Source organism: Narcine bancroftii, chromosome 12, assembly GCF_036971445.1.
Source record: "Narcine bancroftii isolate sNarBan1 chromosome 12, sNarBan1.hap1, whole genome shotgun sequence".
In the NCBI taxonomy this organism is placed as follows: Eukaryota; Metazoa; Chordata; class Chondrichthyes; order Torpediniformes; family Narcinidae; genus Narcine; species Narcine bancroftii.
In genome coordinates, this window is record NC_091480.1 from 87,833,299 (window position 1) to 87,853,109 (window position 19,811).

At 40.5% G+C, this 19,811-nt stretch overlaps 1 protein-coding gene and 1 long non-coding RNA gene across 10 annotated transcripts in view; both read right to left on the reverse strand.

Annotated features, from left to right (window-relative positions):
* The window catches only part of hdac5 (histone deacetylase 5), a 234,513-nt gene that overhangs the window by 141,983 nt on the left and 72,719 nt on the right, over positions 1-19,811 (reverse strand). For 3 of the 9 annotated variants that reach the window (XM_069904638.1, XM_069904639.1, XM_069904640.1), the window contains one exon: positions 628-699. The exons of 1 other annotated variant lie outside the window; for it this stretch is intronic. In XM_069904638.1, coding sequence (XP_069760739.1) covers positions 628-699 — 72 coding nt within the window. Of the gene's footprint in view, positions 1-627; positions 758-1,067; positions 1,168-19,811 lie in introns of those variants that run through there. 5 more of the 9 variants (XM_069904637.1, XM_069904636.1, XM_069904635.1 and 2 more) reach the window with 3 other exon arrangements.
* Positions 4,217-9,551, reverse strand: LOC138746458 (uncharacterized). The gene is made up of 3 exons (XR_011346966.1): positions 7,806-9,551; positions 7,623-7,714; positions 4,217-7,072 (listed from the first exon to the last, which is right to left on the reverse strand). It is a non-coding gene; the product is annotated as an uncharacterized lncRNA (long non-coding RNA).

The window sequence follows — 19,811 nt, forward strand, 5'->3', positions numbered from 1 at the left end:
GTTGTGTCTTGAAATATTACCCTTGGGCTTCAACACTATATTTTTAAGTCCAAAACTCATTTGACATGCTAAACATAACTATAGTGAATTAAAATGAGAGAAGCTGGATTAACAAATTGTTTTAAACTGCTAAAGCTGTGCTGGCAACATTAAGAAGCTTAAGTTTCTACTGCTAAAAATATCTCAATATTCTTAGCTTTAGCAGACCTCAGAAAGCAGTGTGGTATCACATAGCTATCTAGTGCTGACAGATAACCACCACGTGCTGAATAAACAGGTCCCAGAAATAACTACTTGCATAAAATTAATGTTAGAACCATTTAACAATCACACCATAACAAGTTCCTGAAAACTGATGGCCATATTGAAGAATTAAGTTCCTGCAAAGAGCCTTTTAAGAATATCAAATAACACTTGCATGCAGCAGTAATGGGAGGTGACTAATTTTAAGGCACTGAAAATTAAATTTCATTAAGTCTTGAAAAGTTATTCATCACATTTGATTGTTATGCAATTCATGTAGTATATTTGGCATAAAGAAAATGATCATCTGTCTGGGTTAATATTAACATCCAAAATGCTTTGCAGATATCAAAGTAACTATCACCGACAAATTATTCTGCTTACCTGAGGTTGGCATAGTGTGTATCCGATTTTGTGGCAACAATTCTAGGGGCTGCTCTCGTCCAGATACACCATCTGAGGAAAAATACGATTCAGTTTCATATATAGTCTGTAACATCTTTTTCAGGTGAGGTACTGTGGGCTTCAGTAACGTGACAAAGTCATCAAGCACAGATTTTGAGATCTTCTTTTTAAAACACGTTTTAAAACTTTCAAGTTGGTGAGGATAGTCTTATGCTAAATATTGCTACTGGAAGCAGTGCACAAAAATCCCCAGTTTCTTTTTAACATAGTCAAGCCTGGTGAAATGCACAGTGGAACAAACATCCTAATTAACGTTGGGATTTTTAGTCGCTGCAGCAAACATTCAGTCATCTTCCTCTGAGCAAAAACATTAATCAGACACATGCAACCATCGTGGCCAGATCGGGAAAGGTCTTTACCAAATAGGAACTTTAAATGCACTGACAGGTACTACTCAGTTGAAAATATTAATCCTTTCACTGGCAATGAATGCAAGCAACCATACAAGCTGCGTCCTGCAATAAAAGCTAGCACATTTACATACAAGTTAACAATAATACAGCCTGGAGCAGACTGAAATAGAATGATAGGAGGGGTCAGCTATAAATAGGTCATGCATGCTCAGGGAACAAGGAACATGCATATAAACACAGGCAACCAATCAGGACTGTTAAAATACCATTTTCTAGCTCGTGCACAGTTCGACGTGAACATTATTTTCAAGAATAACTAAATTCAACAGCGCATTCAGTTTAAATACAACATCAAAAGAATGCTACACAAGCTAAAGTGGCAAAATTCTGATGGCAATCATTTTTCCCCCCCTAATCACATTGCATGCATATTTCTGCATAAATTAACTCATTTTAAATCAGTTAGATCTAAATGGCTATACATTAATAATAGTTTTTCTGGATCCTACAATTTCATTTAAACTTTCCAATGATATTACATTTCAAACCAAACAGGAGCTATTTCCTTTGCAGTTATCATGGGCTGGGGAGGGGTGAGGGATATCTCTCCCTATTTGAAGTGTTACGCTTCCAAAATGTATGGCAATTTAGAATAAGGAGGGAGAGTGCAGCTTTATTTTGTGATTTGAGTAAAAGTAAACAACTTTGAAACTCACAAGAGGATTATAGTTTTTCCAGAAGTCATGAATTAATATCAACACATCTAACCATGAACTTATAATGGAGTAAGCTTTCTTTCAACACATCTTGCTCTGCTTTCTAAATCCAGTACTTGTGTCTAAACTTGTTGACTTAATTTGTTTAAATTTTTTCAAGAAGATTTCACAAACAAAATCACCAGCTTTTGGAAGGATGCAATGGAGAAAAATGGAAAATGTGGAAAATTAACTGGATATACATTATACTCTTACAATTAAGTCATATTACCAATACTTGAATAAACACATTTTGTCTTTTAACATACAACTTCCCATCCAACTGCATTTATACATACAATTTTAACATTATCGAAGTGCATAACAAAACGTTGATGGCCAATTTGAGACAGGTGAACTAAGAGGCAGCCTTGTCAAACTTGATTCCTGTCTCCAATTTTATTTTAAAAGCCCCTTTTACACTTGCATCCTGTTATTAACACCTCCTTACACTGTTCTTTTGTGTTTACTAAAAAGCTTTGTGAGAATTAAAGTATTACCTCTGTGATGTTTAAGTCACTTGTCCTTTTAAAATATAAATGTTTTCGAAAAATCACTGGACACTAAATTGGCCGTTCAGTGTCCCAGGACAGGAATGGCATTTTTGCTGTTCACACTTAACCATTCTTAATTGGAATATTGCACTTGTTTACACTTGCAAGAAGCCATCTCCAGTGTTAAGACTTCTCTACCTTCTACCGGTGAAGTCATGATGCGTCAAGCAATGGTGGACCTACCTAAATCCCGATCAATGTATTATGATCTTATATTCAAACAGAATTAATCATGCCTAATTATAACATAATTAAACTTTATGTACAGCAGAGTAAGAGACCTTCAGCCCCTATAAACTTTTATAAAGGACCATGGGAAAGTGCTTGCAATGAATAGCAATAGCTGACAATTTTTAAATAGCATGGGAAAGTGGTAGTGCTATTGCGTACAATTTATACAGCGTGGGAAAGTCGGTAGCACTATCGCGCACAGTTTAAACAGCATGAGAAAGTTGGAAGTTGGTAGTGCTATAGCACACAATATAGGAATACTGTGGGGGGGAAAAGCAATGGCAGACCTACCCTCCCAGAATGCCATGCAAGGGAAAAAGGGCTGTATGCACGGCTGCATGCATGGAGCACTCCTGTCGCAGGGATTTCTGGGAAGTCAAGTCTGCCATCGCTTTTTTCCCCAGTCTTTATAAATTGTGAGCTTATAGCACTACCAATCTTCACACGCTGGTTAAAAATTATCCACTATTGCAATTTATTTCCTCTCTCTCCTGCCGCGACTTTCCCATGGCAAAGTTTATACCTTCATTTAATCTTTCCTTCCTTGACGTTCCTGCACCCACGCAAAAACTTGGGTCATTTCTATTCCAGAATGCAACTGCCCATTCTACACTTGCCTAATTGCAAAGCCGGCATCTGGATTGTACTAGGAGCCAATGAAGTCTACCCCTGGTGTGAGATAATGTCATCTCGCGCCGGCATTGAAAAGATTTTGGTTTCACAATAGACTTTTTTAGGCCGATTGACCGTTAACTCCTGGGACCACTTGCAAGTGTAGTACATCCTTAACTGTTTGACGCATGGCTTAAGAGTATTCTTTTTCCAATAATACCAAACTAATAGAACTGTCTGAGGCATACATATGTTCAAGAATCTATATCATACATTGACAGTAAGATCAGGGGAATAACGCAATGCCCCTGGCTTGAACTTCTATTGTCATTTATCATTGAATAATTTAACATATCCATTTTACGGTCAGCTGTTTTGATCCTAAACATTGCAGCAATTTGACATCAGAGGAAAAAAAGTTTCTGCAGTTAATTTACATCAAGTTTTATATTCTTCATGTAATAACTACATTCTCTCTGATCCAAAAGCATTCTGCAAACAGCAGTAGAGTCACACTGTTGTGAACGGTGCAGCTGAGACTCTTCTCTTTGGCTTGGCTTCGCGGACGAAGATTTATGGAGGGGTAATGTCCACGTCAGCTGCAGGCTTGTTTGTGGCTGACAAGTCCGATGCGGGACAGGCAGACACGGTTGCAGCGGTTGCAGGGAAAAATTGGTGGGTTGGGGTTGGGTGTTGGGTTTTTCCTCCTTTGCCTTTTGTCAGTGAGGTGGGCTCTGCGGTCTTCTTCAAAGGAGGTTGCTGCCCGCCGAACTGTGAGGTGCCAAGATGCACGGTTTGAGGCGATATCAGCCCACTGGCGGTGGTCAATGTGGCAGGCACCAAGAGATTTCTTTAGGCAGTCCTTGTACCTTTTCTTTGGTGCACCACTGTCTCGGTGGCCAGTGGAGAGCTCGCCATATAACACGATCTTGGGAAGGCGATGGTCCTCCATTCTGGAGACGTGACCCACCCAGCGCAGCTGGATCTTCAGCAGCGTGGACTCGATGCTGTCGACGAATATTTACGGAGGGGGTAAATGTCCACGTCAGCTGCAGGCTCGTTTGTGGCTGACAAGTCCAATGCGGGACAGGCAGACACGGTTGCAGCGGTTGCAAGGGAAAATTGGTGGGTTGGGGTTGGGTTTTTCCTCCTTTGTCTTTTGACAGTGAGGTGGGCTCTGCGGTCTTCAAAGGAGGTGGCTGCCCGCCGAACTGAGAGGCGCCAAGATGTACGGTTTGAGGCGAGACTGCACACAGTGCAAAAATACAAAGTGCCTCCTCCATAAGTATCCATCTTACATAACAGTGATTACACTAATTGGAGTGGGCAGTTTCAGGTTGAACTATAAAAAGCTCAAAAATATTTGCAAGTGAAAAAAACGTGCTAACAGTGTAATACGTACCTTTTGGCAACACGTGAACGACACAGATCCAATTATTTTAGTCAGTGTCACACCCACACTGGAACTACAAATAACCACAGTAAATGCCTCTTCTGCAGGCAAAATTGCATCTAGCTTTATTCCCTGTTATTAACACCTCCTTACACTGTTTTTTTGTGTTTACTAAAAAGCTTTGTGAGAATTAAAGTATTACCTCTGTGATGTTTAAGTCACTTGTCCTTTTATAATATAAATGTTTTCGAAAAATCATTAGAGCTTTTATTCAACTGTGCCAATATTACTCTAATCAGAAGAGTGGGGGGGAATAAAACAGAAGACATGCCTGGGTCTATTTTAAACCCTCTCAAGATTGAAAAAGCATTGATGATAATTCACTAATGGGCAAATATAATTTTTGCATAATCAACCCAAAAGTACACAACAATCTTCAGCAAAAAAAAATACAATTTTTGAATTAGTTCCCCTGCTAATTCATACAACAAATGAAGAGAGGAGCAAGAAACAAAAGTTCACAAACACTGTGGATGAAGTAAAAATACAATGATGAAGAAATTCAACATGTCACATTCAGTGTACTTTATATAACATAATAATAACATAACAATTTACAGCACGGAAACAGGCCATTAGGCCCTTCTAGTCCGCACCAAACCAAACACCCCTCTCTAGTCCCACCTCCCTGCACAATGCCCATAACCCTCCATCTTTTGTGCTTTTTACACAGCCACTTCATTCTGGGATATTTGTAGTTTTTTAAAAAAAAAATCCACTATACCTGCTGTGTAAAAAGCAGGTCATTCCAGTCCCAGCTTTTTCTTCCGGCAGCAGAGGTGTGTAAAGGGCAATTCAGTATTCCGGGTAAGGAATAGGATGTTGTGATAACAATAATATGTGTGATCTATCAGTTAGAAATTTGAAAACAACAGGCAGGAGTCAGCATCTAATGGTCACGATGTCTGCAAATTGGGGGGGGGGGGGAATAAAGAGATCCTTGAGCTCCTTGCCCTCCAAGTTGAGGACGAAATTAGGTAGTGCATTACAAGAATGGTAAAGGATGACCTAACATTGGAGAGGCTTGCACAAAAACTTAGTGACCGCAGCTTTGCTCGGGACACGCCACAGGGGATGAGCAAGTTGAAATGCCTGAGTAAAAAAATACCATCAGGTGAACAACCAAAATGGCAGGAGTAGCAGAGGGCATTTGGACTGGCCATATTTTGATCTGTGCTATTCCATCTGGGGCACAAATCACTCTGCAAACCTGGTTGCTCTTCTGAGCAACATAGAGGATCCATCTTCCCCTGAGACCATTCCAAATGAGTCTCCCTCCTACAGCAGCAGGGATGATGCAGTAGCCCCTCTTGGCATGGAGACAAAGGCCAGCAATAAAGACTCTGCGCTTCATGATCGACCTGGTAAAAACATTTTTTTTTTGCGATTAACATTTTTTGTCATGTGTTTTTCTAAGTGTGTTCTCCCAAAAGGAGCTGTCTCCCTAATGTCACTTGTGTTCGATTATTCTCTAGGAAGCCATGTACCACCGAAAAAGCAGAGACCACCCAAAGCCCAGGTGGTATCAAAGGAGGTGATGGACATGTTACTGGCTATGGACTGCGAGGATGTGGAGAGGGAGCATCTTCGATTGGAAGTGCAGAGGGCCCATGAGCAGCTGCTGAGGAGAGAAGTGCAGGAGGCAGAGATGGCAGCACGGGAGGCAGATAGACATGAATGGGTTCGGCCACATGTTTAAGGGCTTCCACCATGAGATGCAGAACCAGGCCTCACCTATGTGGGAAATGATTGGACTCATCACTCCCGCTCTACTGAAACAAACTCCCATGTGACAGTAACATGCTCCTGCACCCCATAGTCAGTATTATTCTCTGCAGCCCCAGCAGAATGGGAACATGCAGCACAAATGAGGCATAAAAGTCATTTCGACCACCTTCTTCTTCCTCCAGCGGCTGGAGTGATGTGACAGTTACTACTTTTGCACAGGACTATTGGTGTTTTGCTTATTTTCACAGTTGTAAATAGTTGTATGCAGTTGAATCAAATGTTTTTATTGTTGTTTACATGTTTTCTGTTCACTACCATTCTCTGAAAATTCTCTGGTGACTGTGTGTCCTTGTGCGCTCTGATAAGCAACTCGATCAGGCTCAGGGAAATTGGGCAGCTCAGTGTTCCACTCTGGCAAGAAGTGCTCCCTGTTGATTTCGCATATATTGCGTAGAACACAACAGGCAACAACAACATCTGATAAAAAAATGGTACAAATATCCAACGACCTTTGAGACGTCCAAAAGCATTTTCTGTCACCCCCTTGCCGAGCTCAAATGGCAGTCAAAGCCTCGCTGATATTGATTGAGCATAGTGAATGAACCCCTTCATCAGCCACTTCCTGATGGGGTAAGCTGGGTCTCCGATGAGATGCACTCTGTTAACAGTTTTGCATTTCTGTGGGTAGAGTGATGTAGATTGATAAGTTACTTTATGCAACCTTCCAAGATCACAAACAAACAGTTCACTAATGTTTCCTAGTGGCAGTTTTACAGCGACAGGATTGAACCTGACCCTTGGACTTGTCACAAGTTTTATTTGAAGTAGATTCAGTCAAGCCATTCCTTCAGTTTAAACATATTTATATTTCACTGCCATTGTATCCTCTATGGCAGTGGTTTTCAAACTGCCCCCACTAAACTTACATTCCACCTCAAGCAATCCCTACGCCATCGGTGCTCTGTGATTGGTAAAGGATAGCTTAAGGTGGGATGTGAGTGGCAAGGGAAGGTTGTGAATCACTGCTCTAGACCCAATTGTTACTGAAATATTTTGCTTGCGAAAAATTTATCATTGGGCCGTTTCCTTTGAAGTTATGAAATTGTGCGCATAGCAAGTCAATTAGGGACAATTAAAACCGTGGTTTTCAAACTTTTTCTTTCTACTCACATACCACCTTAAGCAATCCCTTACTAATCACAGAGCACTTATGGGAAGAGATACCCACCTCTATCTTCAGCCTTTCTGTCGATGGGAGAGTTGGCCAAAACTCGAGCCACATGCGTGCGACCAGGCCAACACACATACACATCTGCGAAGCTGAAACAACAAAATGTCTGTGTTTAGACTGACACATTAAACACATTCATTGATAAAGACAAATAAGTGTTTCTTAGGGTGGGATCCTTACCAGTCGTTGTGGTCTACAACAGCTTGAAGGACAATGGAGTGCCACCCTTTCCGACTGTAGTAGACTGGTGCATCCTCTTGGAGGGGAGCTCTGACAGGAATGTGTACCATCAATGGCACCAGCACACATTGGATACCCGTTCTGCAAACTTGTCCATTGTCTCCTGAAGGTGTGCACCATTCGGCAGGTCAACAAAATCTTTAAAAGGGACCTTCTTAATATTCGAGTAATTTGACATACCAACACAGTGGCCCCACCGATACAATAAAATACAATTTATGGATCAATATTCACTTGAAGAGCATACCACCATAAAGCAATGGCAAGTCTAAGCCGAGGTTTCAGAGGTTGTCACCAGTTTGTTGCCTCTGGCTCAACGAGTTCAAAAGCGTTCCAAGACATATGAAAATGACTGCCACTGATCTTCATCAAAACGGTTGAGGACATTAGACCAGAACACAGGCCCATGTGGTCTCTCTCTCCTGCACATAATTCCATCCGAGACCAGCGTGAATGGACTCACAAGAACGAAACGTCTCTGTCTACGGCGTCTAAGGTCCACACAACTTTCTGCCTCAAACATCTCTCTGCCACTCCTCAATTTCTCCACAAATAGATTTCCGATTCCACCAACAAGTTGCTCGTATGAATCCGACCATCTGTGCATCATAAAGTTGTGTACGATGCACACAGATCTAGTAGCATGAGCACATGAAGATCTACCTCCATAAGATATGCTGGAAGCACTATCACACGAGAGGCCAATGCTGATAAGGAACGCATCTGCTTCTTTTGCTCCTGGAATGCTGGCTGGCCGTGTAAAAAGACTCACTGACCCGGCATTATGCCGGCTTTGTTCGGTTCAGTGTAACCAACCAAAGCCATCTTAATGCTGGGTCTTCCTTATGGCAATATCATGGGATTCTGAGTAAAAAAACATAAATGCCTACATTTTGTTCATTCCTTGATGAAGGGCTCAAACCTGAAACATTGGTTTGTACCTTTACCTTTGTTATAGTGGAGCGACTTCATCCCTAACATCGAAGTACTCGAGATGGCAGAGGCCGACAGCATCGAATCCACGCTGCTGAAGATCCAACTGCGCTGGGTAGGTCACGTCTCCAGAATGGAGGACCATCGCCTTCCCAAGATCGTGTTCTATGGCGAGCTCTCCACTGGCCACCGAGACAGAGGTGCACCAAAGAAGAGGTACAAGGACTGCCTAAAGAAATCTCTGTTGTCTATCTCGTTGTCGATTCTTGCATCAGATGAAATGGTGCAGCCGAGATAGGTAAACTGGTTGACCGTTTTGAGTTCTGTGTGCCCGATGGAGATGTGGTAGTCATGGTGGGGAGCTGGCTGATGTCAGGCACACAAAATTCAAAAAATCCATATACTCTGACAATAAAACAGCAAAGTTGTGCAATTTTTGCAAGGCATTGAATGAAGTATCACACAAAGGTTATTAAGAAAATGCAAATTCATGAACATGGTATAAAGCATTTCGTGTCTACAAACAGAAACCGAAAAGCTGCTTCGGGGGAAAGAGAATCAGTGAACCTTCAGGTCCTAGTCTCGATGACATTTTGCACCTTGTTCCATTTTCCCAGTTTTAAAATTGGCACTGGTTCTGTTCCAATGAAGGTTCCAGAAATTGAAATGGCAATTTTCTTTTTTCTCCACAAATGCTGCCTGACATGGAGTGTTTCCAGCCTTTTGCTTTAATTTTATACTTCCAGTTGAACGTTGATCCTGTGTCATAGGCAACAAAAAAAAAAAGAGTATTTTGCAAGCCCCGGTTCAATTATCATTTCAATTTTGTTACGTGAAAATTTCACTGCATGTCAGGAGAAGCATTAAGATTCCATTTGATTCAAAGCTTGCAAAATAGATTACAACATAAATAGTTATACGGTCCAAGTTGTTTCAGATGGGTGGTGAAATGAATAGATGCTAGTCTAGTGCAAGAAGTTCATCAATTGGGAGGACTAAAATGGAAAGACTGCATACTGTGAGCCATACAATGATTGCAAGTGTGGATGAGAGACTTGATGTGAGAAAATACTAAACCTTACAAGTAGCAGCATAACCTGAAAAAGCATATGGGTCATCTGGATATGCAATTCAAATATCAAAAGAAATTTTTACACTGTGTGATGCTGTCACAAAACAACAAATTTCATGGCATTTTCATGACATTAATTTTGATTCTGATACAAAAGCAAGTTAATTATACTTGAACATCGTAACTCATTTGCTGAAATTCTTGGGCATGACACCTCAAAAGAATACAAGGGAAATGTTATCAGAGATAACTTCAGTTAAAAGGAGAGCCTGAAAAAAAATTAAGACAATATGGTGATATGTTTCGTCCATTGTCTAAAGTTATTGTTGGCTACTGAATATATGGCGCTGGCCCGCCCACTGATGACTCATACCCGTGTTCTTGGGCCATAAAGATCAAGCCACCTCTCCCTTCCCACCATTCCCATATGTGGATCCGGGCCAGCAAGGTTCTTCTGTTTAGCCTTTCGTTCCCTCAGCCTAGTCTTGGTGGTTACTGATAGTGCACTTACAGACTCTACCCTTCTGAATAGGCATGTCAAAGTTTTGACGATTGAAAGATTTCAATAAAACAAAGAAATAAAAATTACTGCCTCACCCACAAGCTTAAACTCAAATTATGAATTCAAAAATGAATGGCAAAAGATCAACATAAAAATCACGGTTGGATCTTAAAATATCTTTTGAAAATGTTAAAAAGAAACAGACAGCAGGATGAATTCCTACAGAAGAAAAATCTATCACAGATCCATCATTCACACGATCCTATTCTGCTCCAAAGGCTTCTACAATTTAATGAAGTGCAAGTACCAGTAAATCCATTTTACCCACAGGCATTTAAGTCATTCATCTCCTTTCAACCACTTTTTGCTCGACCTATGACCACTACCACCAGGTTTTGAAAAGCATCATCACCTGCAAATCATCTGATCAGAAATATATTTTGTTTTTTCCATCTACCTAACCACCCAACTTTCACATTCTCTGGACTTAAAAGAATTATCTTTTTCTAGTTCTGACAAAAGGTTCTGAGTATTTTGGACTTCAGGCAAATGCAGTATTTTGCTTTTATTAACCATATAACCATTTTAGGAGCGGAAACAGGCCACGTTGGCCTTTCGAGTCCGCACCGGTTCACTGATTTTGTGCGCCCTCTTCAGGAATTGGTCCCAGTAGATCTTCATTCAATAACGATGGGCGAATTCAATGCAGGTGGAATAAATTTGTTACCTAAAATAATTACACTGGGTAAAAAAAAGTAATAGATTCAGAGAAACAGACTATGCCTGGGAGAAGTTCTTTGGCTTGGCTTCGCGGACGAAGATTTATGGAGGGGTAATGTCTACGTCAGCTGCAGGCTCGTTTGTGGCTGACAAGTCCGATGCGGGACAGGCAGACACGGTTGCAGTGGTTGCAAGGGAAAATTGGTTGGCTGGGGTTGGGTGTTGGGTTTTTCCTCCTTTGTCTTTTGTCAGTGAAGTGGGCTCTGCGGTCTTCTTCAAAGGAGGTTGCTGCCCGCCAAACTGTGAGGCGCCAAGATGCACAGTTTGAGGCGATATCAGCCCACTGGCGGTGGTCAATGTGGCAGGTACCAAGAGATTTCTTTAGGCAGTCCTTGTACCTCTTCTTTGGTGCACCTCTGTCACAGTGGCCAGTGGAGAGCTCGCCATATAACACGATCTTGGGAAGGCGATGGTCCTCCATTCTGGAGACGTGACCTACCCAGTGCATTTGGATCTTCAGCAGCGTGGATTCGATGCTGTCGGCCTCTGCCATCTCGAGTACTTCGATGTTAGGGATGAAGTCGCTCCAATGAATGTTGAGGATGGAGCGGAGACAACGCTGGTGGAAGCGTTCTAGGAGCCGTAGGTGATGCCGGTAGAGGACCCATGATTTGGAGCCGAACAGGAGTGTGGGTATGACAACGGCTCTGTATACACTAATCTTTGTGAGGTTTTTCAGTTGGTTGTTTTTCCAGATTCTTTTGTGTAGTCTTCCAAAGGCGCTATTTGCCTTGGCGAGTCTGTTGTCTATCTCGTTGTCGATCCTTGCATTCGATGAAATGGTGCAGCCGAGATAGGTAAACTGGTTGACCGTTTTGAGTTTTGTGTGCCCGATGGAGATGTGGGGGGGGCTGGCAGTCATGGTGGGGAGCTTGCTGATGGAGGACCTCAGTTTTCTTCAGGCTGACTTCCAGGCCAAACATTTTGGCAGTTTCCGCAAAACAGGACGTCAAGCTCTGAAGAGCTGGCTCTGAATGGGCAACTAAAGCGGCATCATCTGCAAAGAGTAGTTCACGGACAAGTTGTTCTTGTGACTTGGTGTGAGCTTGCAGGCGCCTCAGATTGAAGAGACTGCCATCCGTGCAGTACCAGATGTAAACAGCGTCTGTTTGCCTGGGAGAAATTACTTGTTTAAAAAATGCATTAAATTGCAAATTGGGAAACATAAATCCATGGAGAGAACAAATTAGTTGACATTTTTGTTGGGATCCTTTGTCAAGACAGATAAATGAATGATCATGTTCATTGGCCTTCATTGAAATTGTTCCATTTCTGACATAGAAAAACAGTTAACTTGACTTTTGAGTTTATTGCAATACTTTGGCCCAAAATTTGCTGGCAAATCCACATTTCTCAGCACAAACAAATGCAAATTCCAAAGCATCATGAAAAATCTTGACAACTTTGCAAAGTTGTGGTTTCACCAGATGGGCTTTAGTCAAAGTTCATTCTTGCCCAGCAATAAAATCCCATTATATTGTTTGAAATCTTGCCACTGTTTGGGGCTTATCACTTAATTCCAGTGTTACTTAGGACAGCAGAATCAGACTTTGTATCTGGGGAAGGCAAGTTTGGGCAAACGGGGAACGTAAGCAGCAAGTATAATCAGTTAAAGTCTGTTGTATGTGGAGGAGTCGTGGCCTACTGGTTTGAAACTCATTCTGTAGTCACATCACCTGTATGTGGTGTACTTTTTGTTTCAAAGTTACAAGTTGTCGATAAAGTTATAGTTTGCAGGTGGAGTATCAGTTAAGATTGGGCTCCGGCCACTGGTCAGTCCACACCTGCCCATTGGCTTGTTCAAATCAACTAACTTCCTTATCGAGCTCTATATTTAGCACCAGCACAGAGGACATTCACTCTCTGCCTTGTGGTGGTGATAGCCCCAGACACTGCTCCAGCCAGGTTGCTACTATAGACGTCGCTTGGAAGGGTCACGGTTAAGGTGAGCACTGCACTGAAGCTGAGCTGAGGTATTCCTCTGCTCTCAACTGATCAGAGGTCTGAGAGCATGTGAGTAAAGTAGTACCCTCGACCACCTCTCAATCAAGGATCCAGGAGGGAGTGTGTAACCCCTGTTTGTAGTAGGCAGATGTCTGCATCGCCTGGGTGAATTAATAATTGTGTACTGTTTAATCTTCTCTCCTGCTTGTTTCCCCGTTTTTCAAGCTCCTTTATAAATTGTGTGCACATTTTCCCACCTCTCTTCCCACTTACCGGATTTTGGAGCTTCCTGGATTTTAGATGTCCGGATAAAGGATCGTGTACCTGTACTATTTTCCCACACTCTTCTATTAATTGTTGTGTTAGATTGCAAACTCTTGTGTCCAGACTCATATCTCTGCGAATCCACCAAACATGACACTTTTTCTACAAAGTCCAAGCTATTCACATAACAAATTCACTTAACATTGATAGCTCACGTCAGATAGGAGGAAACTTATTCGCTTGAATATTTTATTATTTTCATCAATTATTCATTTGTGGTCCTGACTGTACAAATAACTGCCTGTAGCATTATTTGCCATCTTACTCTTATAGCCACATCGTCAAAGTCAAGAAGGACTTTCTTCCACTGCAGTTCCAAGGTATGAGGATGCCTGTGCCTGAATTCTTTGAATTACATATTCTAAGAAATAAGGCAGGGCTTCCAGGGCAAAGCCCAACATCATAAATGTTTGTGATGATCTGAACACCTTTTATGCTTGCCTTGAAACAGAGCATGCAATGGTACCATTGAGAATCCCTGCAAGAAGCTGGCGGCGCTGTGGGATGTCTCGGAGGCCAACGTCAGAATGTCTTTCAAGAAGGCCGAGTATTAAAGATCTGTGCTGATCAACGTACCAAGTATTCATGGATACTTCGATATCTCACTCCAGCAGGGCATATTGCCCACCTGTTTCAAACAGGCGTCAATAATACCAGTGCCCAAGAAGAGTGCAGTTACCTGCCTTAATGACTATTGACCAGTAGCACTTACATCAACAGTGGTGAAGTGTTTTGAAAAGCTGGTGATGAAGCAGATCAGCTCCTTTCTGAGCAATGACATGGATCCATTCCAGCTTGCCTATTGTAGAAACGGGTCTATAGTGGATGCCATCTCACTGGCTCTACACAAAGCCCTGGAACACTTGGACAGCAAATATCCATACATCAGGATGCTCTTTGGCATTTAACACCATCATCCCCTCAAAACTGATCAGCAGTTAACACCCCACTGTGTGATTGGATCATAGATTTCCTCCAGACCACAATCACTGAAGATTGCGAAGAACTTCGCCTCCACAATCTTCATCAGTACCAGAACACCACAGAGCTGTGTTCTTACCCCCTTGCTCTACTCACTTTATACCTACAACTGGGTAGCTCGGAACAACAATAACGCAAATATGCCATTGATACCACAATAGTGGGTTGTATAAAGCAAAGTGAGCATGACCAATTAGTGGTAATTCACTGCGACTGCAAGAGAAAGGAATCCCAGGGCTGTATGTGCTATCATGTATATACTCTGACAATAAATCTGAAATTTAAATTTCAATCTGAGCTGCTTTAGCAATTCAATGGGATTTGAACCAGTTTTCTGATTGTACTTCAAATGATTTATTGGGTATTCTAATCCATTTTTTAAAAATTCAGAACCATGCTACCTCAAAAGTGTGCAACTGACATATCCAATTACATCATCTAAGGTGTTTCACCATAAACAGATGACAAAAACAGATTTTTCATCAACATGCAAATCTCCTACCATTATGAGCACAAATCACAAGCTAAATGAAGGAACAAATGAATGAGGAATTAGAAAAAAAGATAATTAAGTAAACAATCAGCAAATTCTGAGATCCCCCACAGATGTATCATTACTTTTCATATATACATGCAAATACATCCTTAACCAACAATCAAGGGCCATCAACATGCATTATGAATGATATTCTACAATAGGAGGAGCAACAATTTCTCTCATTTGATAGCTGATTTTAGATTTTAACTACCATTAAGGGTCCTAAAAATGCATTATACTTCCAAGAAATGTAGCTTTTCCTTTAAAAATATATTTACAGGTCTGGACAATTAAATATTTTACAGCAAAAATTCCATCAACAAGCTTGCTATAGTATCTTCCATAATTCATTATATAAAAGTGTAATAGTGTTTCCGTAAGGGTTGTGAGTATTTTTAAGTGGTGAAAGATTGGGTAACGCTGATCTTTGAACAAGGCATGGATGTCCTTGTACATATCACGAATCCCTTTCACACTTGCATTTTGTCCCAGGAATTAACGGCCAATTGGCTGGATAAAGATCAAGTGTGAAAACAAAATCGTCTGAACGCCAGCATGAAATGATGTCATTTCACGCCGGGGATGGACGGACTCAACCCTTACTGCAATCCCTGGTGTCTACAGACACCGGCATGCCAATTAGCCTAGAGTGAACGTGAGAATTGCATTCTTGGACAGAAATGACGATGATTCTGTGCGAGTGCAGGAACGTGGAGAAAGAAAAGATTAAAGTGAAGGTATAAACTTTGCCATGGGAAAGTTGCAGCGGAGAGAGAGAGAGAGAGAGAGAGAGAGAGAGAGAGAGAGAGAGAGAGAGAGAGAGAGAGAGAGAGAGTGAGAGTGCACTAGCAATAAATAGCAATAACAGACAATTTATAAAGATGGGAAAGTTAGTAGCACTATCGCGCACACTTTATAAAATCTCTGGGAAAAAGCCATGGTGGACCCACCCTCCCAGATTTCCGTGCAGCAGAGAAACCCCTCCATGCACACAGCCTTTACTTTGCCACATGGAATTCTGGGAGGGCTGGTCTTTATAAATTGTTGCGTTATCAACTTTTTAAAAACTGTCCGCTATTTAACATTTTTTCACCGTCCTTTATAAAGGTTTATATAGGTCGGTAGCACAACAACAGGGGCTGAAAGGCTCTTATGGTGCTGTACATAAAGCTTAATTATGTTAATAATTAGGCATAATTCATTTTACTTAACTATAAGATCATAATACATTGATCAGAATTTAGAGCAGGTACACCATCGCTTGATGCGAAATGACATTGCCAGGAGAAGGTAGAACACTCCCATCCTATTCATGGATGAGTATAAAAGTGTGCAGTGTCCCAGTTAAGAGTGTCCAAGTGTGAACAGCAAAAACTCCATTCCTATCTGGGGCACTGAACGGCCAATTTACTGGGATGCAAGAGTAAAAAGGGCTACTGAAAGCTAATGTGCAACTGTAAAGGCAAATGGTTCATTGGCCTTCATTGCTACATGATTAGATGACAGAGTAAAGATGACATACTACAATTATAGAGGGCCTTGGTGAGAACATACTTTTACTTAAATAAGGATACATGTACGTACGATGAAATGAAATGTGGCAAAGAGTCAACAAATTTGCTCACGGGATGGCAGACCTGTCAAACAAGACATTGAATAAGTTACGCCTCTGTTCTCTAGAAATAATAGGGGCGATCTCATTGAAAAAACACACTTGGTAGAGGGTGGAGCCAGAGAAAATTCTCTGGGTTAAGGAGTCTTGAACTCTGGGTCACAGTATCAAATAGAAGGTTAGCATTTTGGACAGAAATTGAGAAGTGTCTTCACTCACGGGATGTTAAAACTTCAAGATTCTCTACTCAGTGATTCATTGCATTCGAAACAGAGATTGAAAGTTTTCCAAATAATAGGGAATAAGCCAAAACAATGTCGTTAACAAATAATTAGCAACAATTTAATTGAATGGTGGAACGAGCTCAGAGTTGCTGTCTAATCCTGACACTTTTAAAAAAAGACGTTCTTAGCTTCTCAATTCTCTGATTTTATTTTCAGATGAATCAGACTTCTTGATCAAAAGTTTCCAGAAACTCATGAAAGAGTGCCTACAGGAGAACTACTTTATAATCAGGTTGACCATCACAAAGTTCAAGAAAATGCTTTCCCAATCCTACAGTGCAGATACATTTCTACAGCAAGCAAACTTTCAATTTTTTGGGGCAATCTAATTATAATAATTTAGAAATCTTTCTATAAGATTATTGCTTAAAGACATAGAGCAATTATATATTTAGTAATAAATCTCATCAAGTTCATGGTGCACAAACTTGTTTATTTACTCATATTTCAATAACTCTCAGAGAACCTGCATAATTACCATACATAATTGATGTCGTTAATCCTTATGAACAAAAGGACTGAGAAGTTTATATCATTCAAGTACAGAGCACCATTCCATCACAGTAATGTCGTCGTTTCTAAGATACAAACCATCAAAACTCAATGTCATTGCCCAGAGGAAAAAAAATCAATACCACAAACCAGATTGTAGCACATGGATCACACTTGATTTTAATTACAATAAGAATATTTTGAAATGTATCAAGCTCTCCATATAAAAAGTTATTTTTTGCTCAAGCTATTTTTATAATGTGTACTTTTGTAGCTGACGTGGTAGAGCTAATTTTAAATGAGAACAGGCGGACAGCCATGACTTGTTTGCACAGTTGATCCCTCAGAGTTAATGTCAAGGACTCCATTAGGCAACAAACAGGAAAACCATGTGCCAGTATTGCTTGCCATCAAAAGAAGCTACAACTCTTCTGTTGAGATTAACCTCATCCTATTCAGACCAGCCATTTTTCCACAATAGCCAAGAATTTGTTTGATTTAGAAGTACACAGGTCGTTTCCTTTTCAGGACGTGAAAGCCCCAATAAGGATAGCATTTATCTATCATGCCCATTTGAAAATGTGATGCTGAACTTCCTTTTACACTGTAATGGTGCTGCTCATTGAAGGTCAGCGCGAACTCAATGCTGCTTCTCTCTATGGCTCCATGTCAAGAAATGGGTCTTCTAGAGATCTTGAAATTAAGAACAAAGGATTAAAAACTCCAGTGTAAGTACAAACGATAGAATAAAGAGGTGTACTGCAAAAAAAGAAAAGTAGGCTAGTGGGAATTTCAGTGTTTGGAACAATTTGTACAGCTACGAGGTTTCAAAGATATAATGGGGAAAAATCATGGATAAAGAAATGGAATTTTGGGGTCAAAGATGCAACGACAGAGAACTGAAGTTATTGTCAGAAAAGATGGTCCTGAAAGAGTTCTGAACAAGCTGGGGTTGGGCAAATCAGAGGCAAGTACAGTTGAACTGACAGGTGACAGAAAGCAATCACAGGAGCAGTTATTGAGGTAGGGAAAATGGGAATAAAACCCTGCTCGAGAATGAAAGCAAAATCATTCCAGGATAAGCGTATGCTGTATTCAGGTGGGTGCAAAGAAATTCACGCAAGTTAATCTGCCATAAAGACAAATATAATCATCCTTCAGCTGAAATATTAACCTTTTTTAAGGATGGTGCCTGATTCAATGGTGTTTCCTGTACTGGTACAGTAAAACCCCTGTTATCTAGAATTTATGCAACCGCCAAAAAAATTGCAGAAAATAAATAGGTAAAAAATACACAAGTTTAAAATGGCCATTAGTTCAATAATCATACAACATCAAGCAACCATGAAATTCACTTATCCGGCATGTATCAATCCCCTTAAATGTCGGATACCAGGAGTTTGACTGAATTTCTATTTCAGAAGTGTACGTCTGAATTTAAATTTAAATTACAATTTTTAAAAATTTAACTAAATTAAAATTTAGACATACAGCACGGTAACAGGCCATTCAGTCCACGAGTCAGTGCCGCTTAATTTACACCCAATCAACCCCTAGTACGTTTCGAACGGTGGGAGGAAGTTGGAGCCCCCAGGGAAACCCTCGCAGACGCAGGAAGAATGGACAAACTCCTTACATATAGCATGGGATTCGAACCCTGGTCCTGATTGCTGGCATTGTAAAGGGATTGTGCCGTACCACCCTAAAACAAATACATTTTGTTGGATTTTTCTTGAAAAGCATGCCAAAGGAACAATGGTTAGATACATATAGACAATTATAATGAGTGGAAAAAATGAAAAAGTTAACAAGATATTTAATCTCAAAAATACATTTTACGGTGCTGAAGATGTAATTATGATTCAAGCATCATTGCTTCTAGAAATGATCCCAACTTGGAAACTGCACTGGATTGCAGATACGGAGATAAATGCTACTGAAATGCACAGTGAACAACTTTAAATTCCCACAAAGACAAATGATAGGCATTAATAAATTATTCCATATCCTTACAATCATTCAGATAAAGCAACAGGAATGTTCTATCAGTAGACATCACAAATATATCTGGCAAGAATATTCAGATGCAAATTTTTTCAAAGTACACTGGTACCATCAAGTGGTTAAAATACATTCAGCAGTCAATTTATCCTATTTATGATTGGTGAACTCTCTCTCAGGCCCAGATTGTCCTAGACCTGGATGTAATTTATTTAAAACATCTAAAAATTATCCCAATAGATTTGAATCATTAAATCATTTGAGTATCATTAACATAAAAAGTAAAATCACTTTGAAATGTTAATCAATAATTTAAAATGAGGTAAAATAAGTCAAATATTTAGCTTTTTGCAACAGGGTCAGCTACAAATTCAAATAAATGGGGTTTCCATTTGTGATTTGGAACCTCCCTGGATGTCTGGATATTAAGTGAAACACGAAAGTCTGCTGACGCTGCAATCGCAGTTAAAACCAGATGCTGAA